The sequence below is a fragment of the Myiozetetes cayanensis genome, unplaced genomic scaffold, assembly GCF_022539395.1.
Source record: "Myiozetetes cayanensis isolate MyiCay16 unplaced genomic scaffold, myiCay2020 scf6-25, whole genome shotgun sequence".
Classification (NCBI taxonomy): Eukaryota; Metazoa; Chordata; class Aves; order Passeriformes; family Tyrannidae; genus Myiozetetes; species Myiozetetes cayanensis.
Genome location: NW_026087853.1, coordinates 32,123,293 through 32,147,750, shown reverse-complemented (window position 1 = coordinate 32,147,750; position 24,458 = coordinate 32,123,293). Strand labels below are relative to the sequence as shown.

General features: G+C 42.0%; 2 protein-coding genes across 5 annotated transcripts in view; both read right to left on the bottom strand.

Annotated features, from left to right (window-relative positions):
- Positions 1-23,426, bottom strand: part of RAD51B (RAD51 paralog B) — a 421,512-nt gene extending 398,086 nt beyond the window's left edge. For all 3 annotated transcript variants that reach the window (XR_007631421.1, XM_050335167.1, XM_050335170.1), the window contains exon 1: positions 23,292-23,426. The gene's annotated coding sequence lies outside the window, so the exon portion shown is untranslated. The remainder of the gene's footprint in view (positions 1-23,291) is intronic.
- TMEM229B (transmembrane protein 229B) lies at positions 20-23,439 on the bottom strand. Of its 2 annotated transcripts, XR_007631424.1 has the most exons (3): positions 23,292-23,439; positions 1,527-3,759; positions 20-1,496 (listed from the first exon to the last, which is right to left on the bottom strand). XR_007631424.1 is itself a non-coding variant. In XM_050335175.1 (2 exons), exon 2 carries the CDS (start codon positions 3,731-3,733, stop codon positions 3,230-3,232), a length of 504 nt encoding a protein of 167 aa, XP_050191132.1. In that variant the 5' UTR covers positions 3,734-3,759; positions 23,292-23,439; the 3' UTR covers positions 20-3,229. The 2 variants fall into 2 exon arrangements, 1 of the variants encoding a protein (XP_050191132.1); XM_050335175.1 differs by having other exon boundaries at positions 20-3,759.
- Between the last annotated feature and the right edge of the window lie 1,019 nt (positions 23,440-24,458).

The window sequence follows — 24,458 nt, the reverse complement described above, 5'->3', positions numbered from 1 at the left end:
GCAGTTAGGACAAGGTAGATAAATCACAAGGTTTTTTTATTGCTGGTGAACTCAAAACAGGCAACTTTAATCTACTGAGGAAGATACACATACAACAAATGTTAGGCCTTGTGCGTTTTTTTCTTCTTAATGTAAATGTCTCTTCAACTTCAGTCCAGCTCCGAAGCTCTCACTGAGCTGCCACCAAGATCCTGGTAACGTGCTCTGGGCACTTCTGCAAGATGTTGTAAGAAGCATCACATGTATTAAAAAGGGAGATTTTGCAGAAAAGACATAGCTCTGACTGCAGCCATGTTGCTCAGAACGGAGAAGTCTGGGTAATCCTGCTGCATTAGGTATGTGGTACTATATATAATTAATTGATTTAAGAATTTGCCGGGTCCTTTTCTGTTTCTGGTGTGCAAGCTGCAAGTAAAGTGCACTTCTGGGTATAAATCACCACTCTATAAAGATGCAATAGCTGGGTGGTACACGTCAGACATCAGTGGAAAGCAGACAAAACAGTTGTTACAATGACACAGGCAAGAAGGATAACACACTAAATACTAAATGCTGCTGGGAAACCCCTCCGTAGTTTGAGCATCTAAATATTACCCCACTGAGCAAAACCAGTGTCATTTATTTGGAACCTCCTAAAGAACAGACAATAACACACACATAGCTGTTATTGTGTACCAGGTTAGCTCTGTGGACAGCCACTCCTCCAAACCACATTGCTAACTCCTTTTAACCTTCCTAAAAAGTTTTCTAACAGCTAAGGAGAAAGCAGGGATCCTAAGGATGTTTCTATGAGGCTGAGGGTTTTACATGATGTGGGGGTGATGTAGGAGGCAGCACAACACCATGTTTAAGCTATTCTATGAGAGGACAACCCAGCTTTAGACACGGTGTTTGATAACCTTGACAGAACCAGGGCCAAAATGGTGAGATCCCACTCTCATCTGCACCTTGCAATTCTTGTTCTGTTCCAGTACAGCTCATCTACATTATCCCATGCACAAATCTCTTTTTTTAACTCCATGTACAGTGTCAGGTGACTATTTTGCCTGGACCTATATGCCTGAGACCAACACAGCTGATAAACTACATACTGTTCTTATTTCATAATACTCGCATCACAGCATCAGAAGAACTATCTGTTCAGTGTTTGTTCTCTTTTAATTTAATGAACTATAAAAAGGAGACTCTAAATACCCACCTAAGTATTCTCAGTGCTTCAGGAGACATTGCATACTCAGGGCAGATTTGATTAACTCCTTGCACCACTGTTTTCATGTGTCCATTGCCAGCAATGGATGCCACATGAGAAAAGGGAGGGAAGGAATAAAATAATTGCTCTCTGTGTGATACAAAAAAGTACTAACACTGCCTTCATAAGAGCAGAACCAAGAAACAATTCAACTCACAGGATCAGCAGTGCTTTTCCTTTCAGGAATGGCCACCACAGGGCAAGAAGCAGGTTCACATCTGAGCACCCCCTACCAGAGACAAGGGACCTACACATAAATAGCTCAGAGACAAGGGACCTACACATAAATAGCCCAACTATTTCCAAAACAAGAGTGGAATCCCACAACACATTTGCATTTCAAGCCAAATTGATCCCTTGTACAGCTCTGCTGACTATGGTGGAAGAACACAAAAAATTAATCTGGCCCTACAGGGCAACTACAGCAAACCTTCCCCATAACCCAGCTCGGGAGTGAGACATCTGACAGCTAGAAGCTCCATGTTTGTTGCTAACTTCGGAAGCCAAGACTTGCCTGAGTGAACTGTGAACTTTTGGCTGCCACTATAAAAACCTTCCCTGTACCACAATTGTCCTTGTACTCTATAGGTGTTCCCAATAGGTTAAATTTCAAACTGTCCCCAGTGCAGATAGTTCCACAGTGAAGCCACAGCACTCCCTCCTGCTCCACCTCTCTCCCGCTGTTCTTGAACCCTAACTCAAAAGTCTCATTCGGGCAGACCATGAAGAATTAAGTGCTCTTCAGAGAAGGGTTTTTTGCCTTTTTTTTTTTTAATAAATTTATCAGGCAGCATGGTATATCTCTTGCTGCCTCCAGTTATTGTCATGACAATATGGTTGTGGTTATTTAAAGCAGAATTTGGGAAGAAAAAGCAAATCCACTTGATACACTGAGAAGAACACTGGGCAGAACTGAGCCAAGGCCTGCCAGTGCTGAAGGAACATGAGAGTCAATGCCAGAGGAGCAAATCCCGGATACCATGTTAGCCACACAAAGGTTTTGACCTTCAAATACAATGGGCTGCAGCCAGCATAAGTCACCACCATTACCAGAAACAGAGGAATCCCTGGAAAGGAAGGCAGAAAATTCTTGTGGCCTGTATAGTCTCTACAAGGTTTGCATGGATGAGATGGGAGCTGGAATCTGAAGCAGACTGTCAGGCAAGGTCTGCTTTGGGAGTACAGAGGAGATGGGAAGACTTGCACTATTTCTTGCGCCTTTTGCCAAGATTCAGATTGCACAGATTATGGTAAAATTCACTTGGCAAAAAAGACCTTCATTAAAAAAAAGAAAGAAAAAGAAAAAAAAAAAGAAAAAATTTCTAGTAAGTATCAGGACTGAGATTTCAAAAAGTACAAGATCTGTATAAATTCACCAAGATGTCCAGCACCAGATTATTTCATGGTGCAAAAAAGAACCTGGGGAGAGGCCAATGGGACCTGGTGAGGGGAACACCATCTACCTCCCCAGCAGATTGCCAGTCTTAGGTTCTTCTCAACAGCAGATGGATTTTCCTTGTTCCTGCAGCATCTCAGGTCCCACAGGAGGTATTGGTTGCAAGCAAGCACCTGAATATTGCCTAATGGAGTAAGCCAATCACTAACTCAGCTGGCGTGTCCATGACCATCAAATAATTAGGTGTTTTTCTTTTGGATGAATTTCCGCTGTAGCATTTCTTTTTCTTCTTTCTCCACGTTAAAGTGTAAGCAAAAGGACTGCTTTCATCTGTAATAAGTTAAAATCAGAAATGACCTAACTAACAGGTAACTGATATTGGTCCTTGGAGCCCAAAGAGTAAAATCCATAGAAAATCTACTGGTTCCATTTCTTCTGGTATATCCCATGCACACCCCCATTAGAAAAATGGGGTTTATGAATCTTATCATACAGCAAGGAGCAGTACCTCGGAGCCAGAGCTGACAGTCTGTAGTAGTGGTCTGGGCTCTCCCAGATTGCTAAGTGTGATTCTAAGTCACTGCTCAATCTGTCTTCACGTGGCCGTTGGCCAAGGCAACGGGGACGGTGGGGGCCCCCGGCTCAGCAGTCTCGTCAAATCGTAAGCGCAGGGTGTTTCTGATCACCAGCTGTTCCATGATGAAAGAAGCACAAAACCATGGGATGGCATATTCCAGAGTGATCAGGCCCATGAAGTCAAAATCAAACTGGGAATAGTCCCACGGGCAGGCATTGAACTGTCGTAGGATGAGGCCAGTGGTGAACTCCCAGAGGTATGTCCAAAGTGTGTAAATGAAGCAGCGCACTAAAATGTTACACTTGTCTTTGAGATATAGATACATCTTCTCCACAATAAGGATGGAGGTGCCATAGATGAATAGTGCCCACACACTGGTAACGCCTGGGAACTTCCAGTTGAAGTTGACCACAAACTCCCAGGCAGCTGTGAACATCACCTCACAGAAATAGCCATGGATGGCATAGAGGTACCATCGGGAAAAAGCGGTCAGAGGTTCTGCCGCAGCCATTCTTCTGCACTCACCCCAGCAGCACTCTGAAATGAAGAGGGACAGAGAGAGAGAGAGACGAGTCAACAAGGGTGTCTGTCACAAGTCCTTATCCCCCAGATGGCAACACAGAAATTCGTAACAACCACAAAGGATAAATATGAGAAAGAAGTGAATTTTAAATTGTCTAATTTTTACCACAGCACATTTTAAGTCCTGAGGAAAGGTGGCACCGTATAAGACTCCATGACTCAGAATGGGCCTGAACAATGTAAACTGCTCTGCCTGAGAAACAGGATGACACTGATAAGGAGGGAGTTGACAGGTACAGCAGCTTTCCAAGAGTGAGGCTGCCACAGAATTTACTGGTTGCAAGTCAGTAGAAAAACACAGTCATCTCACAAGGAGCACATGCCACTTGTTTGCTCTTTTCAAGAAAGAGCACTGTCCCTTACTTTCCTGATTCTAATATGGAATAGATTAGAAGAACACAACATTGAAAACCTAGGCCTTTCCAACTGTCACCTACAGTCTCTATATCCAAAATGTCTGCTGTAGTGAAAAACGAAGCTTTGATGGGAGCTACAGCAAGGGAACTGGAGGAGAAAATTTCAGAGATTTTACACCTTCAGACACCACACCTTGCACCCATTATTCAGCTGAACTTTTATTTTGTCTGTTGAAGAACTCATGCACTGTATGGCTACCATTTGGAAAAAAATTTTCTTATGGTGTCAGACTGCCTGATACAAAGTCAAAAAGCACAGGAGACCCATCGAAATCCATTCAGATTTGGCTTCAGAACAGCAAAACACAAAGGAGGAGAAAAAGAAAGAACAGCTGAGCTTAGAGAGAGGTAGTCATGATAAATAGGAAATGAGAACAAACTTTAATTGTCTACACAGGAAGAAACTTGGTGAAGAGGTTTTGAAAAGGCACAGTTTGCTTATGACTGAACTGTTTCAGCACAATTAGTTTTTGTAGAGATTTACAAGTCTGCCACGGTACAGTCACTGACACAAGGTGATTATAAGTATTATTTTACTGAAGCCTTACATATTTACATTACAGGATGAATTTGACCTCTCATTCTTAGAAACGTTCACTTTCAAGTTGAGCTTCTCTTGACTCTTTATCAGGTACTATTTAACTTTGCTTGCACTTGTCAGTTCTGTGGCAAAACGTGCTAGGAAAGGACCATATTAACATTATGTGCAGTCATTCTATGCCATCTGGAAAAAGACTGTTCCCACCTTGCTCTCTAAATGCAGTGCCCCTCTGAACAAAGTATTAACATGCAGTATGATTGAAATTCTAATAGGAGATGAAATAAGAGAAACTTCTATAAGGGAAAAAGGAACTATAATAACAAACATAGAGAAGATATGCACAGGGGAACACTGAAAGTGGAAAGGACAGAGCTGTATCCATGACCTGTTCACTCCTCTCTTAAATGGACACACAACCAACCAAAGCCTTGGCAGTTCATATGATGTGGGTGCTTGAAAAAGACCCATTTTCTAATGGCACAATCCATTTTACACAGGACACTGATCCATCAGCAGATGCTACAGATATAGGTCAACAGCACAGTGTGAGTTTGTAGGTGAAAGACTAATGAATCGCCAAGGATTCCCTCATGTCTCCTAACAGTTCAGTTCCAAGAGACCTTGCAAGACAGCAGAGGAAGTAGCACATGAGAAATATACAGGAGGTGTATGTCCACACAGTCCACAAGAAGCTGATGTGTAAGGGCACTACCAACTGAAGAGAATGAGTTTGTCAGTGTAATGTTACTTGGTTAGTTTGGCCAGCACAGTTGTTAAGCTTAGGAGTTTGAGTCTTCATATCATTCCTCCATTCTCACATAATTTCAAGAACAAATCAAAAGTGAGAGGTACAGAGTTAAAGGAAAGCAGTAAGAAGGCATTCTGGTTTAACACCAGCCAGCAACTAAGTGCCACACAACCACTCACTCACTGCTCTCCAGTGAGATGGGGAAGAGAATCAGGGGAAAAACAGTGAAACTCATGGGTTGAGATAAGAACAGTTTAATAATTCAAAGTAAAATGTAATACTAATGTAATACATGTCATTCTCCAGAGAAGAAAATTATTGTAAAGATTTTACCAAGCTGCCAAGGGATTATATAGTTTTCCTCTCTTTTCTACAAGGCTTCCTAAATTTTTTGCTTGCAGTCCTTAGTCGTTGTACTTCACTCTACGGCTTTACATGAAATGTATTTGAACTGTTAGCTGGGAGCATTCACAGCATGCAGTGCTATCTCTTTAAGGTTTTCCTTGTAATTTTGAAAATCTCTTCAAAAAGTTGAATCAAATGCACAGAAGGTCCTTCCGTCTCAGTCCCTCCCTTCGTATTCCAAGGATCACCTCACCAATTATTTCCACTACCTTACACCTCCCTATAAAAGCCAAAGACTCATAGAAACATAGTCAACAATCCACATCTGGTTCTACCCCACATTATTTCCTCTGTTCAATGAAGATTTCTCTTTCCTAGGTCTATACCACATACTTAATAAAAATCTATTTATTCTCTGTTTCTTTTTTACTGTTTGCAAAATATCTAGTCACTACACTAGAAGTCTTTAGTAATTGAGTCTAGATCAGGTTTAGGACATCTACAGTAAAAATTAACCAATTGCAAAGACCACTGTTGACTTCTTTTGAATTCCATGGCGTTCACCACAACTACAAAGAGGCAAACAAAAATGCACTGGCATTGTGTCAGTATTTGCCTTCTGTCATGTGCCCAGTTGGCCCAATTTCGATGGTAACTTCCTTCTTACAATATGCTTGAAAGAGTCCTCAAAGGCATCCTGGTGATTAAGAGCATCCCAAGAAAGGGCAGATGCCAAACTGTGCCAGTCCAAACATAAACTGGTTCCACTGTGCTAAGCACTAAGCAAATCCACAGATCACAGTTCCTCCTGTAAAATATTTCATCCAAAATAAAACAAAAAGTACATAGTAAGACATAGATACACTTACGGGGGCTACCACAAGCCACAGGACATCACTGCATAAGCTGGGGACTATACAATTTAATGGTTACAAGTCACTTGAGTATTTACAAAACAATTAAAACTGAAGCTTTTCCAAAGCAACTTATTTCCCAGCCACACCAAACTGTTTGGTGTCTATACTACATAAGAAGGTCTCACGAGGGATGTAAAAGTGTAGTTTACTGGGCAGCAATTCAAGATGAAAGGATCAAGCTGAAAAGCAGTTGCATGATATTTAGTGGGAGAAGCATCCAAACAGAAGGCCAAGATTGGATTCAGTAAGAAATGCAGATTTCTGAAAAGCTTCAAGTAGATAACTGAACTTGGTGATGCAAGAGTTTTAATGGAGTGACAGTAATACTGACCAAAAGCCTCTGAATGTAGGATTGCTATTCAATCTCCTGAGGAAAACAAATGACATTTATCACTGAGGTACTTACAGTGGGATGGGCAACGGCTTCCTGAAAACCAGAAACACAGCTGCCACCTACACAACTGTCTCAGCAGAGAGCACACAAGTCATGAAGACTGCACATGGATGGCCATGCTTGCACTGAGGCTTCTCACACTGCTGTTTTGGGGAAAATAGAGAGATTCTAAATTCAAAGCTTTGAAAACGCTTTCCGTCATCAGCAAATTATATTTTAAATAGCTAAAGTAGAAACAGATCCTCTAATATGATGTTATCAGGAAGCCTGAGCTAAGCCAGCACAAAATTTTCTGCTCTTTCTCTAGGAGGACCTTCTTTTCTAGCTTGCTCAGAGAAGAAAAAAGGCAAGTCTGTGGTAACCACACATGGGCAGTCTCTGAGGAACACGCAGTCCTTCCCCCAGTTGCCCTGTCTGTGTGGATAACTCTGCTGGCAACAAAGGGGCCAAGAGTCCCCTCCACCTACAGAAAACAAGCACAGGTGTAACAGGGGGAAGTATATGAAGGACTGAGTTTATCTCAGAAATCTGGTTCAGAGGATGAAGTTGCAGAGTGTCTCCCCAACAGTTCGCTGATGACAAAAAGCTGGTGAGAGTGGGTGATCCCCCAGAGTGCTGTGCTGCCCTTCAAAAGGACCTTGACAGGCTCAAGAGATGGGCAGAGAACAACTGTCTGAAATTCAACAAAGGCAAATGCAGAGTCCTGCACCTGAAGAAGAATAACCCCATGCAAGGACAAGAAGCAACAGACAGAAACTGATGGCACAGGAAGTTCCACCTGAATATGAGGAAGAACATTACTGTTTGAGTGACTATGCACAGGAAGAGATTGCCCAGAGGAGTTGTGGAGTCTTCCTCACTGGAGATACTCAGCATGTCTGGATACCATCCTGTGCAATGTGCTCTAGGACCCTGCTTGAGCAGCAAGGTTGGACCAGATGACCCACTGTGGTCCCTTCCAATCTTACCCACTCTGTGAATCTGTGATCAGGGCAGGAGTTTGACTTAAAGCCATAAGAAAATAATACTGTAACAGCAGCAAGATTACACTTTTATATTTTAGAATTTCAACTCTGAAATGGATATTAATAATCCCCTAGGTTGAGGTAAGATACAGACAAGCTTGATGTACCAGACCAAGCAAGGAGAAAGAACTTACATTCCAGACTGCCCCACTTCACATGTGAGACCCTTCTGTGCAAGGAGAAGCACCTCCATACTCACATTTGGTTTTGGAGGTGATGCAGTCCAGGCAGGCAAGAGGGAAGTGACTGGAAAATGGATTGACTGTAGACCAAGAAATAACGGCAGATTTGTCTCACACAAGCACTGCAGGGGAGATATCGGTGGATGTCCTATTCATGCCTGATTAAGTTCTTGAGCACTGCCTGGCTCATTTTTTTTCAATGCTCTCCTTTGCAGTGGCTTTCTGCCTGCTTCCCTCCTACCAAGCCAAACTGCTTAAAAAAAAAAGTCTCTCACAGATCGTCTTTATTCCCTCTAATCCAGCAGAATTATTTAGACTCACAGCCTCTGGATGGGTGTAATGAGACCTCATCAAGAAACTCTGAATTAACTCTGAAGTGCTAATAAAATAAAAACACAAACAAAAAACCTCTATGAGACAATTTCCCTTCTTAGTGATGTCCTGAGGCTACAAGTTCTGTCAGCTACTTGATCCACCACAGGTGAACTTGAACTACTGCTGCAAGTTCCTTACTTGTAGTGCCTAGTTATTTCTGCAAGTTAAAAAATTAGGGCACAGTATTATTTTACAAATTCATATTTGAAGTATTTACTAATATTTAGTTCCATAACATGCATGTTTATATTTCTAAGAAATACCTTACATAAATCTAAAACCCTATTTACATCTCATAATTACTTTGAAGTTTGAAAGAGTAATGTGCAAAAGAGGCACATATGTAGTAGGATACTTCAGTCTTTCCAAACAACAGGACTGTGAGAATCAGATGCATATCTGCTTTTCTGCTTTAGCAAACATTACAGTAGATACAAGGATGTTTTGGTGAAAATTGACATGCATTTTTTGGCAACACCTTTTTAAATTTAATTCTTCTTATTTTGTATTTTCCCTGTGAGTAAACACCAAACAAGCATGCCTTTGCAACCATGGACAACATTCAATGAATATGCTGTAAATCTGGCTTAAACATTTTCATAGAAAATCTCACTCAAGCCCCTAGGAGTGAAGATTTATGGAACTAAATGTGTACAGAACAATTAGTGCTAGATTTGGCCCCAAGACATTAGTTCATCAGTGTTTAAAGATTTATACAGTAAAGTGTTAGTGGTACTTATATGCTGAAGTCATAACTCTAAGGAGATATTCATCCTTCAGGTAACTGGGAGGCTCAATTAACTGTGGCTCAAAAACAGAATTTCAGCTTTACTGAATCATGGAATAGTTCCAGGAGATCGATTAATCAAGCCCTGCAATGAAGATAAAAGCATTCCACAGACGTCTCCAAATACAGACTCTCAGTGCTTTCAGGATAGATCTTGAGCCCTGGGATTTTGGTCAGTTCTGAATGTACTAGTCATCTGTTTTTGCTGCTTCTCTGTTTGGACTCTACCTCCATCAGGATGCACATTGTCTCCCTTCCACGTACTGCAAGTAAGAAAGCACGGTCTATTTCTTATCTGCATTTTCCCCTCATTTTTGTCTCTAGCTTCTTTCCCATAGAAGGGCACATCATTTCCCTGCCACTCCTTGTTTCCTTGTTCCCTTGCCCAGTTCACTCTGTACCTGCTGGCAGCCTCTGATCCCTGTCTATCTTTCAAATCTGTTCCAAAGAGAATTGGGATACAGTAAAAAAGAATGACGACAAAAGGAGATTAAATGAATCCAATTACCCGACTAAGCCAAAGGGATGGGGAAGTGTAGTTCTTACCGGTAATGCCTGTGTGTGGGCTGCCCAGAAGCACCATTTCACAATGGGAAGGAGAAAGGTAGGGTTTTCTTGGGAGGGAGTTTAGAGGAGGGGACTTTTCAGAGAACAAAGAGAAAAGATGAAGGCATTGTTTGTTTAAAGAATAGTTTTCCGACTAACGTGATCTCGTGATTGGCAGTTGGAGACTTCCCATGTCCTGCCTCACACAAAGAATCATGTTACCCAAACACACTTACCCACAGTGACCACTCCAACCTGAGAACAAATTAAGACAGCAGCTCTTTACTTACAGTGACCAAGAGGGATGTTTCCTTTGATCCTGATGGAAGTTAAGACCCCCAAGAGTCATGCAAGTAGCAGACTTGAAAGACAAATCTATGAAAAATGACTGAGTCCAAACTTTACATCTAGAAGTATTAACCCCAAATTGCCCCAGCATCTCTTTCAAAGTCACATCCTTCTCCAAGCCTGTCGCTGTAAGACTCTTGTACCCTTACCTGCTGCCCTTCCCTATTTGGAAAAGCTGCCCTGAGTTCCCAGCATTTGCTGATACTACAGTTCTCAAACAAGCAAGTGTCCAGCAAGGACCCAAGTGCCACTGAAGTGGCTCCAGCACAAAGCAGAGACTTTGAAACCAGGACCCTGCTGTAGGAGCAGGCAGAGCTCTCCATGAACACTGTAGAGGAGGGAGCCAGCATTATAGAAGGTCTGTCCCCAAGAAGATGGCATGCCCAGAAGAATCTCAACCAGCCATCCTCCAGTTTTGGGTGCTCGGTTGCTGGATTCACCATTACCTTAACAGGGACAGTTAACCAGACAGGTTGACTCCATTCTCAGCAGTGAGAGCAGAATTGAGTTCTGCAAACCCAGTTTTCAAAAGGTGGCACAGGTTCACACATCGTGACTTCAGGCCTAGGTCTGAGCACTCATAGTTCTCTCATGGGTAACCACCTGACTGGTAAGCTCCTGCAAGCTGGGCCCCTTCATTGCAAACTGTGTGCTCAAGTACAGTGGCAATCAAAATTCATGGCTGTTTTCAAAAGCTTGAGAGTAACATGTGGTATTAGCTGAGTGAAGAAAATCTGAAATTCAAAGAACATAATGCACATCACGGCTTACCAGGAAAAAGCAACCCAAAACAGAGTGGTGAATGGAGAGAGAGAATTTACCCTGAAACACGCTATAAGTTTACAGGATTTTGCCATAGCAAATATCCTTTCCACTGTCACTACAGAGCCAACAGATGTAAAGAAAAGACAACATTACGGTCAAGACATTATGTGCCACCCATCTTACACGGCTTCTTAAAGCTTTTTGGAAATTCAGACAGGTTATTTATGAAAAGGTGGGGATTTCTTCTTCTTAGTAAATGCCCTTATCTTCTTTCCAAAGCAAAATGAAAACCAAATAAACCAGTCTACTTCAACACTACAATACTAAATTGATTTGGACAACTCACAGAGGTCAGTATCAGCTCAGCTTAGCCCAGCTCTTCTGAACAATCTGCAAAAATAAGCCAGAATCAGCATGCACTGGATGAAAGTCAGGTTTGGCAAAAAGAATGGCAAAGAATTCAAACACTTTTCACATTGAAAATAAAGCTTGATAGAGAAAAATACTATAATCAAGGTGTTGAAGTACCTAAAATTCTAGCTTGCTAATATTCTGACACAATCCAAGTCACTTAAATCTGCACCTTGACAGATTCAAAACAGTCTCTCCTCATTTGCTGCAGGTAAAGGTCAAAGCAGCATTTCATAAAGCTAGCTGCTTCTTTTCCTGGAAATTCTTGTTGCATATATACAGCTGTAAAGAACTGTTTCCCTCTCCTTGTAATACTCTTCACTAGTGCACAAGCCTTTATAAATTCCCAGCAAACAACTGATAGTAGGTAACTGGATAGTTCAAACACCTGCAGCACCTTGCAATTACAGTCACTGTTCACTTGGAAGGAACAGAACTGCTGCAGACTATAAAGAAACACAGCATCTTGGTCTAAGCTGAGTTAGGTTTAAACCCTGCAAGCAGAAGGTACTGCATGAAGTCATATGAAATAGGAGGGAGCACACTTTTAAGCACCTTCAGATTCACAACCCAAGACTGTCATATTGAGTTTTCTCCTCTCTTTCCCCTTTTGGAAGTCTCTTGATGGTAATTCTACATAAAACAATTTTTCCTCCTCAATTTATCATTTTTTACTTCCTAACATTAAACTGTTGCTGAAAGAACCAAGTGCGATCTGCTATTCACCAGGCTGTGATTCTTCAAGTTTTGGCCTAACACCTACAATGGAGAAAACTTGAGCAGTCTCAGAGTACTAAATTATTCTTTTTCACCAAAGCCATTCCTGTGAAGCCTCCAAGATTACCTCATCTACCTCATCTTCTTAATTTCAAGTTCACACAGGCATCAGAGGTAGAAACATCCTGGAAAGGAAGGATAGAAGAGGATAAATCTGAGAATCCTACTGACCACCTCATCATGCCCAGCAAGATCCTCATGTAGGCAACCATGCCAACAGCTGGGAAAGGCAGCTCCTCTAAGCAGTTTCTCAGAGTTTCTCCCACTAGGGCCCATCAATTAGTATAGCATGGGTATTAATCATGCTATCACTGGCTTGCACAATATGTAATCAGCAGTGGAAATATATTGTATGTACAAATAAATTAGCGCTGAGTTTTGTACTCTATTGTTCAGATTTATTTCAATTCAGAAAAAACAAGCAGCAGCCTGTAAGCATATCAGTTGGGTAAATCTGTCTTCATAGACTAGTCAAGTTTTTCTGGCCTGAATAACAATTCAACAAAAACTTGGGTTTTCAGGCCTAGGTCCTCCACAGCAAACATACCCCCTCCACTGTGTTGGGTACTTCCATTGCTTTTTACATCTTTGCAAAAGTAGGCTTACATTTTTAGCACTGTTATTTTCTTGAGCTATCAGGAAGCTTAGCATTCAGGTTACAAACACAAAGTCAACATCTTCATGTTTTATGCACACCTGTCATTTTTCTCTTTTGTAAACCTGAAGCATGAGATCCACCATAAACCCCTAATGTTCAGCTGCTTATGACTCCCCTTCGAGTCAGAATCATTCATCTGATTATATGCTGTGTGTCCCAAGAAGGAAGCACAGGAGCTTTCCCACAGGGGAATGTGACTGAAACTCAGTTTTCTGAAAGGTGGCAAGTGGAACACTCACGAGCTTTTGCTAAAAAAAGCAATAATTCAACATTTGTGCCCCACACAGAACTGGTATTTGCCAGGCTATTTCTCCCTCCCATTCAAGGAAGCCTCTTCAGACATACTGATTTTTAAGTCAGCATTGGTCCATACGCTTTTACTGCTGCATCCAACAGCTCCCTCCTTTTCTAATCAGTCAGCTTATGAATGTAATGTCCCAGGAGCATTTCCCAGTGCTGTTCTTCCAGCTGTAACATGTGCTCCTGGTTGCAGATTTGTGCACTCCAGCTCATGAGCTAGGGAGCTGGGTTATAAGGATGCCCCACATCTCCTCTGAGCTGATGTCACCTTGGTTCTTTTCTGACTCTTTCTGAGCTTCTTCCTGCCTCTCTCCCCAGTAGTCACAGAACTGGACTGTTCTCTGATGCTCTAGTTTGCACTGCACCACAGATGCAAACTTTAATGAAGGCAAATCAAATTGCTATATCTACGTAATTTTAATTCTATCTACAGATCTATAGATATATAAAAATATATAGACAACTTTATACATTGTCCTTATTGATTTGCTGATTTGCCCTCTCTTCCACTCCATTTGAAGGGGATGGATTTTTTTCCCCTATAATTGCTTTTTCTGACTGTGTTCATTTTTATGCTGAGGTGACATTTTACAAACACTACAACCACTACTACTGGCTTTAGATTCCTAACTTCCACCTGCCAATTATGTAGCACGGTTTTAGAGAGTACGCTCACTTCCAGCCTTTACAGAGCCCCTCTAAAAGTGCACCCTTTTAATATTATGTTTATAATCTTCTTTCAAATTTCCTTTTGTGACTGAAGTGTGTCCAAATGACCATGAGAGTTGCTTCAGATTATTCTAAATGCTTGAAGTCCAGGAATTTACCTATAATAGTACAGCAAGGCCAGATCATGAAATGAAGCAATACTACAGCTTTGGACTGCTTTATAGATCTATCCCCTTACAGCTGAGACCACGCTCCTATTCAACCCTTTTCTCAGACCCTACACATTCAGCCTTCTAAAAAAGTCTCATCTAAACCACCTCTTGTGAGTAACAGCTAACATGCATCTGCTTCAGGACTCATGGAATTTAACTGCATCATGTTAATACCACCTACTTACTAAACACCTGAAAAGGAATTAAGCTTCCACCTTAGAAAAGAAAATCCTTAGGTAGAAAAGAAAATACTTAAGAACTGCTAACTCTAATCCTAAACTCAGCAAGGAGGTAAAAATACCACTCTCCTCTTCACTTAATTGTCAATCTGCACAGAAGACATTTACCACTCTCAGCTGCAGAAAGATAGCACAGTTGCAAAAAGTCAAAGCACAGTGATAAAAGGACACTTGAATTCGAGTCCACACACAGAGCTACTGAAGTAGAAGGCAGAGCAATTTCCTTGCTTGGGTCTTAAAATTACTACCATATTTGTGTGAGCTTCTATAGGACCCAGTGAGCCAAAGCACAGAAAGAGAGGAAAAGCTGGCAAGAATTAATTTGGGAAAAGCTTTGCAAGAACCTTGCCTTGAGAACAGACTATGGAATTAAAAGAAGTAGGATAGAAAGACCCTTGAGTATTTGTAGAATAGAGGGAAACACAGAACAGACAAATAAAATAGTAAGTGTATTAGTAGCAGAGGACTAGTAGGGGCTAGATATCAGGGAAGTAAACTTATCACTGTTTCCTATTCATTAATATCACCTAAGCAGATAATAATGAAGATCCATAGATTTACACAGCTACTACAGTGAGAAGATAAAATCTGGATACATCATTCCATCCTTCTTCTGGCAACAAACCCGTTTAACAGACTCCTTCAAACCAGCCTGGCTGGGAACCTTAACAGGGATGAAAAATGGTCTGGGAAAGGGAAGATATTTTCCTCTCATTGTTAAGCTGCTGAGCAATCACTGAGAAGAGGCAGCAGTCAGGTATGGGCAAGACATCTAAAGTCAAGAGATTGGGAAGGCACATAAAAAGTCTCTCAGTAGCCAAACATGGCAACAGACTTAGGAAAGTTACATCAGAGCAGATGAGCCATATCATCTTCCTGCACCAGTACTTGTAGAATTAGTGCAGCTGGAAAAAACAATCAGTTTTGCTCAGTGGGCAGGTTAACCTGGCAGTATATATCCACACTTGGCTAAGGAGAAACATGCTCTGAGAGACTAGCTTGGAAGCTGAAGCTGCTGCAATATAGAATAGGGAAGACAAAGAGGAAGATGAGGGCATATGGATCAAAAGGCTACCCTGGGATGAAAAACAACCTTGAGAGCACTGGGAGAAATGTTACAGGTTATGACTCATGACTGCATATGCTGCGAGACCACTGACAATAAAAGATGCAAAGGTAAATCAAGACTGCTTCTCTGTAGATGACTCTGCTAAGGCAGCCACATTAGTAACAGCTTCTCTTGATATAAGACACAAATTTAGTTTTACTAAAGTAAATTTACTCTGCTTTGCAGTCAGGAGCTCCCTGTGCTTCTTTGCTTTAGCACTCCCTTCTGCCTGAAGCCAAGCAGCTGCTGGCATGCAGAAGGAAAATGACAGCATATAGGCAGACTATCTGCACTGACCTGTGGCCCAGTGTCTCCGTCCAGCTGGGACTGTGATGTGCACAATCTTTCCCCAGTGCTGGGGATCCACAAAAAATACTTACGCCAGGAATAATTAGGACTGCAGATCCAGACTATGTTTTCAGTAACTTTATCCTACTACTTTGGTCAGATCGCAGACAGAAACATGACACACAATTTCAAACAGCTTCAAGCCCAAAGATGGCAGGAGTATCTGTAACTTATTGCCTCCCTTCTACCTCACTTGCAGTATCAGTTGACTCAGCAAAACATATTACATCTCCTTAGAAAACCATATTGCATTTAATCTTTGCAGAGAAGGGAATATGAAGCTAAGCAGACTTTGCCTGGTTCCCAAAAGAGGCTTCTTTCTGAAGTCTCATGGCAGCCTAGCAGCTGAATGCTATGAAACACAGGACACTCTCAGCTGAAACGCTGGGGCCTGGCAAGCACAACTAAAAAGGGAAACAATCACGGCTGTGCCATACTCTGCAGCATGGAGGCAAACCTGCCATCCTGGAGTCTCATCCAAAGGCAGCAGAGGCCTTTTAATGAAAGGTCAATTCAACTGGCCTTTCATTGAACTGTAACCTAAGGCTTTACCCAGCTACCACGTAATTGTCCTTTTGTATTTAGACAGGGGGACAAGAATCACAGAATTGTTTGGGTTGGAAGGGACCCCAAAGATCATCCAGTTCCAACCCACCTACCATCAGCAGGGACACCTTCCACTAGATCAGGTTTCTCAGGGTCCCATCTAACCTGGCCTTGAATGCTTCCAGGGATGGAGCATCCACAACATCTCTGGGCAACCTGTTCCAGTGCCTTACCACCCTCACAGACTTGGCCTCCAGTGATGTCCCTTACACTATTGCTGGAATATGATACCATTCTAACAAATTAATGGTTTTACTAGCTTTTGAATTTCATATAAACATATTATGCACATACACACACATGCAGAGGCCCAAATTAATTTCAGGCACTTAACAAAGGTAACTTCATTATAAGCTTTGTCTCCCTAGAGGCTCCCATTTGTAGTTACTAGATCCTGCGAAGGTAGCTAGAGATGGGCACATCCTGAAGACAAAAGTGGAGTTTGAGCATTTCTGATGCTACCTTTCCTGTATCTTTCCAGTACCTACTTAGTGGTGCTTAAAGCAGTCTACACTACAACACTGATTTATTCACCTTGGTGAAATACTTGAGGTTACATAGGGTAATTTCAGGTCTTATCAAACAAGATTTTTTTCTTTATCTTGCTTTCCTTCTGGGCAACAGTAAGTACTTCATGCCTCTGGGCAAAATGCCAGTTGACAGAAATGCCAGTTCTCATCTGTGTGTTGGGAACTTGTCTTGTGATAAGACTAGAAAAGAATTCCTCAGTTTTAAGTAAAATGGTTTGATACTGCTCACACTGGCCACGAAAAAATAACCCTTTCCAAAAAACCCCAAACCCTAAATTCTTTTTAAACCACCTTTAAAATCTGCTCAACAAACAGAGCATCAGGTGACCCATAGCAAATGGAACCAGAGAGACACCATATGTTATCTTGTCCCTGTTTATGTAAGATGCTTAAGAGCTGTCATTTCGCGCCTGAATTGTGCATCTACTATTGGCAGTCCTGGAGCTACACATTCTGGTCAGCTTGTCCCTTCCTTTTTAGAGGTACACAAACCTGCAACATGCAAGGACTTCTAGGACAATCACAAGGTATTAAGCAATACACTGTTGGCAGGATGACTAAGAATTTATGTTTTTATCTCCTGCCATGAGTAAAGCAATCTAAATATCCTTCCATAATAACTAGTCATGACACATGCAACAACAAACCCATCACGTTATACACAAGCTTCTATTTCCACAACAGTTCATAACAATGCCAAGGTGTTCCAAGTGTTAACATTTTAAGCATGCTCATTGTGCGTAGGTTTGTACCAACTTAGAACCTACTGCAGCTAACCAATTTGCTTTGCTGTACCTCCATTGTCTCTCAGTTCCCATAGCTGTAAAGACATGCAAAGTTAACTTAAATGCTACATATGCAAATTGAACTGTTAAATGAATGTGCCTCAGCCAAGATAGTGCTGCACGTGTGGAGCACAATACAAGTTCTAGCAGTCCACATCTGTTCCTGAAGAGAAATGGAGAGTGACTTTGCCATCCCATGCCAATAATAGTTTTTTGGGGTATTTCTTATGTTGAAGTCACTTTTCCAAGTCAGCCACACTAATGACATTTCAACAGCACAGTACAACATATGAAGTTTTGCACTGCATCCACAACACTGACAGATCTTCCTTCCTTCTCCAGTTTACAATAATCAGTCTATAAAAGCATAAGGAGCATCTTCTTATGGAGGCAGCCCCCATTCAGCAGCCTTCCCCCACCATTTTCCCTGGTAGAGCCACCACGTGTAAAGAATTCCAAGAGTCTGGCTAAGAGCAGATTCAGGGATTGGACTGGACATCAGAGGATGCTGCAAAAAAGCAAAGCTCTTCTACAGAGCTTCATGAAGGCTTAGCACTTAAAAAGCCGCGGAAAGTTAGAAATCCACCCCAGCTCTCATCCTGGGAGTACTAAAACATCATCTAGAATATAGTAGCTCTCCCAGGGCAATTCTAAAAGGCATCGAGATTTCTACAACAAAGGGTGAAAAAAAGGAGTGAAGCAACTCGAAGCCAGGACTCAGATGGAGAAGCAAAAGGACCTTCCTAAGTCAGTGCCAAGGTAGATACATGGATGGGGTTGTTGAGCAGCTGTGCTGCCTCATGAAACCATATCCAAACTGATGCAAGTCTTGTGAGCGATGCTGGCCCTAAGAGAGACACAAGGGGCCAAATAGTGCAGTGCACTAAAGCTGGACTGACAAAACCTCTGCTTTATTACTAGGTTTGTCATGATCTGCAACATGACCTTGGACAAGTCACTCCACCTCTATGTGCTTCTGGCTACCATCTAGATAATTAGACTAAACTATTTAGTGTGAGGGCTGCATCTAATTATAGATTGGTGTGGCAAGTAGCACAATTGGTTACCGATACTGACAAAAGTCATCAAGCAAAACTGAAATACAAAGAGCAACTGCGGCCAGTCACTTGCACAAGCACAAAATTGACATGGAGTCAAAAAGGCTGCATGACTAGGCAGCTCTCAGCACCAGTCTCATTTGCTCAGTCATCTGTGTCACACGGATTCCCAAGTTTACCAAAGTATTTCTTTCTGGGAGCCTGAAGGAGCATCTCTAAGCCAAATACAAGAATTTGTACTTAACAGCATATTCAATAAGCTTCTCTGTACAGCATTTAAGAGTGAGTAATTAAAGGTAGTATTTCTGCAGTAGAGCTTCTCATTAGCAACCTAATTAGCCTTCTGAAAATAATTAACGTTCCTTTCTATAAAGGGAACAGATGACCCATTACATCCATTAGACAAACAAAACAAATGCTGAAGGTAAGGGAGATTCGTTCAGGGAAACAGGAAGAGAAGCATCCAGCAGCACTACAAGTAAAATGGAAGAAGACAAGGCACAAATCCCTGTGAACCACAAAGACTAGACTATGTAAGTGGGTATGCAGGACTAGAACGCGCTTAACTGTCTGATGTATGCACCCAGCATTCACACTGAGCATTTTCATTCCTCTACCTCTAAGATTACCACTAGTAATCTCATCACTAAGAAACTGAAAAATTCCACCTCCAGCTTGTTTTGAAAGCCAGAATTAAAGGCTCTTAAATTCAACCATTCACAGTCACAAACAGCTCTCTCCATATGCAAATATTGCCCAAGGGTCATGTATTTTGACTATTAAAACACGCTCAAAATGCTCATTAAAATAAAGCATGATTTAAGGTCAGATGACAGGAACAAATGAGTTGATGGCTAAGAACAATATGAAGTACACCTCTCCAAGTTTCACAGGACGGTGCTTTGATCAGTTAGCATGCCCTGAAAGAGTTAGGTGTACATTTCCTGATCAGTGCTTGTTTGAAATCAGTGTGGGTGCAGAGTCACAGGCATCAGTTGGTGTGGGATGTGTGTGAAAGTACAGGTGAGAGAAAGCAAAGGACAAAGGTCAACATATCACTGCCTGGTGCAGCAAGAACTGTGGTATCAATATAGTTTGATGCACTGTTTCAGATAAAGAAGAAATAAGCTGAGCTTCTGAACATGCACATATTCAGATAACACAGCAAACATAACAAATTATGAAGATGCAGTTGCATTTTCAGCCACTTCCGTGTTTGATGTATATTTACACTTTCCTGAACACTCATAGCCTTCAAGTGTGACTGCAGTGAGGGCAAAGCTCAGCCATACAAAAGCTTCCATAGCTACATCACTATGGAAACTGCAAATCCATTGCCTGCTCTGTTTGTCTAATTCTTTCAGTGATTAAAAACAAAATAAAAATGTATGCTTCCAGTTTATCACCTTCTCACTTTGGTCAAGACCACAGGACGACAACCACGTTTTACCTGCTTCAGAGGCAACTCTTTTGTCCTTGACAGCCCTCTTTATGAAACCCACCCAACCTCTCAACCCAGCTCAGCAGTCTTCCCCGGATGCTTTCACCACTTCTTTCAGTGAGGCTCTTCAAACATAGTCTGGTATTTTATCTTAGTCTCCACACCTTCCCTCAGCTTCTGGACGGGGACAACTCCAAAGATGACTCATTCTAGGGCAAATCCAGTTAGCTGACATAATGAGAATCTGAAAACTGTTCTGAACACAAGTTACAGTGTCTTATTTTGACTAGAGTTACATTCCCTTCCTTTCCACAAAGCTGTTAAGAACATTTGAAGTGCTCTCAAAATGGAGTAGGGCACATTGCAAGACAGTTGTAAATGCAAGGGTTAAATTTTTCCTTTAAGAAGTCCATCATTTCTACAGCTGTTGCTAGTTACAGGTAGCTTTTCCTCCACTAAAAATCTGAACACCTCTCAGCAAAAGCCTAATAGCCAAGAGCAACCCTGAAAGCTGCAGAAGGAAAATAGGGAAAATGCTCAAAAATCTGCAGTATGGCATGCATGGTGCAGCTTGGGTAGGTGAAGTGGCTGAAGGAATCTTCATACCAATCATTAGGAAGGAAAAAGCAAAAAATAGTTAAAATTCCTCTGCATCTAAGAATGTGCATTTTATGCTGAAGAACAGCCTCTGAACAAATCATCAGCAACACCTTCTCTCATACTGGGCACCTCTTACCTGAGCTCAGAGCAGTTCATGGAAGAGTTGGAGGAGAATTTAGTCTCTGCAGCTTCATAAGTCTTCGATGCCTCTCACATTCAGTTGCCAATTGACAACCATTACCCAGAAAAATGTCCACTAGTAAATGAGTTGAGAAAAACTAAGTGTTTCACAGATGTTCCCAAACAGACATAAAAATACACTCCTCTCCACTAAAGTACTCTGCCTGGACAGAAAAATCCTGCCTGTGCTCAGGGAACTTTGAGCAGAGGACACTTTGGCTTCTCAGCAAGACAAAGCTAGGAATAAAGTGACACAGTATAAGTTCACTCAGAAAACCCAAAGCAATACTACACAAAAGATGCAACCCTCCCACTTCCCTTTTGCATAATGGGCCAGAGCAGGTAAGGCTTCCATCTTGGTCCTAACTCATTGCTCTCACCTCACAGACAATGCCAGGCTGGCATTACCAGATGCATCCCAGATTCACTGGTGTTACAAGAATTCCTACTAACAACCGATGGGATGCTCAAAGGTTTATCTCTGTCCTTAAGGATGTTGCAATGCCCAAGCCAGTTTCATCAAGCACAGGCTGAACAGAGTGGTGATCACAGTCTGCAGGGTCATGGCCCCATGGCTTTGGCAGCAGATCAGTCTGCATCTCCAGCAGACAGCATCCTGAACAGCCCGAGTAGATGGAACATACAGGAGGCATTGGAGGAATGAATAATTCATAGCCTTGCTCTAGCTGCCAATGGATCTATGTTTTCTATGTGCCCATACGGCACTCCGTTTTTGTTTTAGCAGTAATAGGAGACTTCTGCACTTCCTTTGATGGTTCCTGAGGGCAGGCAAGAAGCAGCATTTGCTCTACTCACAGCATTAGTACCATACAGCAGAACGCTTACCAGACACAGTTTTCTTCAGAAATACTCATGAGTGCATCACTGACAAAACAGCTGGACTCATAAAAGGCTCAGTCCATCACAAGCAGCCTTCTTGGGAAGCTGCTGACACTTGCTTTGTCATACCCTTGCAGCACTGGTCTGGACTTTACTGCTCAACAGATGACACTTGATGACCAACTGAAGCCCTATATTCAGCTGCACAATGGGCAGCAAAATCACAGCTGGAGCTCGAGGCAGCAGCTGACCCTGCTTATCCACAATATTAGCACTGCCACAATTAAGTCTACTGCTTTCCCTCAGCAGCTGATTGGGTCTCCTCCCCAGTCTCAGAGAGGGACAGGGGTCTATCAGCAAGAATACCCACAACAGTGGAACAACAGAATACCCCAACACAGCATCTCTTGTGCACTACCACGAGAGGGTAATGAGACACCCGAGACAGGACAGGCTGAGGGAGGAAGGTGTTACATGTATCTGAATTTTATACATGTAGCACCTACATATTCAAAGCAAGTTCCCAGTTAAAGTACTGTGCACAACCTAGCCATGAAATCTTATCCACAAAAGGGAAAACAATACTGTAGCCTGAACCATTGCATGCTGTATCAGAGCATGATTAACATCCTGCGAGAGCACCACAGCACATACTGCAGACACACAGAGCAGGCAAAAAATGCTGCAGGGTCTGGAGATTGTTGTTGAGGTCCCACAATGTCCAGCTCATTTACCAGAATCAATATCAAGTTTTCTCATCCTTTCAATCTGATAGCGTTTTACATGCAGTCTGTGCAAGTGTAACAGACTGCCCCAGCACATAAGAAAGTGGCAAGATGAGGCTAAAAAGATTAGTAGAGTAACACTGGTGAATCAGATGCAGAGGCTGCACTGCTTGTTAGTGCCAGGAATAGGTTCCTCATCATCCGACTCACACCTGTGCTTTTACGGAAAGAACAACCTTCGGTTCTTTACCTACTGCTCTGGTTTAGCTCAGAGATACTGCTCCACTGTCCTGATTGCTTCAACTGCCTAAGGCTATCAGAGCGTGAGGTTTTAAAGAGACAATAACACTGAAAAGTTTGGCAGTATAAACTACAAGCAATCAGAATGATGTGACTCAAAGCAGACAGAAAACAGGAGTGATGTGTACAAATGGAGATCTTACACCTCCAGAAAACAACTTGTAGTCTAAACCAATGGAAATAACTTCACAGTCTATATACTTAAATTTCAAAGTCCCATCTACAATGTAGTCATCTCTGTACTCAGAGAACTGCTCTGTTCTTCTGGTCTACAAGTGCAGTCCAACCAGTTTTACCCCCCCAGAACTTACCTTTTCCAGGGAGGGTTCCTGGAGCTCTCCCACTTTTTGGTCAGCTCCTAGTTCACAGCATCCGCAGGTAGACTACGTTGCCTTCAGCAAGTCCAAGGTGTTTCAGACTCCAGTCGTTTTCAGACCAGGTGTACGTGACCAACAGTTCATACACCAACCGGACAGCCTTCCTAAACCAAAGAAGTACAGTTTAATCTTAACGTAACACAATGCAAGAGAGGCTTTAAACACTGAAAGAGCTATGTGTACAGATAGCTTAGCTCCAGTACACTGGGCCCTGGAAGACCTGACTTCTTCAGAGCCCTCAGATGAGCACCTGTACCTATCCTTTGCCCAGGGCAGCTCCCTGACAGGCTGCCTCTCCTCTGGTGAGGCTGAGCCTTTGTACTCTTCACTTCAGCCACAGCAAACACATGGAGCAACTTCACTGGAGCCAGTGACCAAAGGTTCACTGCTACCCCAGGTCAGCCAAGGTCTCAGTTAACCCTTGAAGGGTCTACAGAAACTAGTTTATTTTCCCAGCCAATCCCCCAATTTTTTATGTAAGCCTCACTGTTTACTCCTTTTCCCCTCATCCTATCTCTCCTAACATTGCCTCCCTACAATCCAAGTATTTGTCTATACATAGCATTTTTCTGGATTAATTGCATATGAAGAAGTTAAAGCAAGGACACTCATGTCAGACTGTGTAACAAATGAGGTCTTCACATTATCTTACTCAATCTCAGAGCTTTTGAGCACCAAAGTCCAAGTGGAATTCAAGAGAAATGTTTTCTTAAGAAAAAAACCAACAAAACAAAAAGCAGACCTACACTATTTTGACTTATGGACACTGTGCTACAAAAACACTTTGATTAAAAATGCAGATTAAATAACTAATCCTCCCAAAAAAACCTTCCCACCAAGATTAACAGAGCAATGAATAGCATAAAACCACTAATTAAATCAATGTAACATGGGTATTATAGAGACACATTTAGCACCTTCTGCCTAAGCACTAAGGCTTGCATCTACTTTGGAGTCTCTCTTATCATGAGAATTAGTTCCTATTTCAACAGCTAGGTATTTGTATATCAAACTGGGAAAGAACTTGTTTGTTATCTAGCTTTGGTATAAACTGCTGTCACGTTGACGTTCCTAAAAATTATTTGCATGTTATCTATTTTC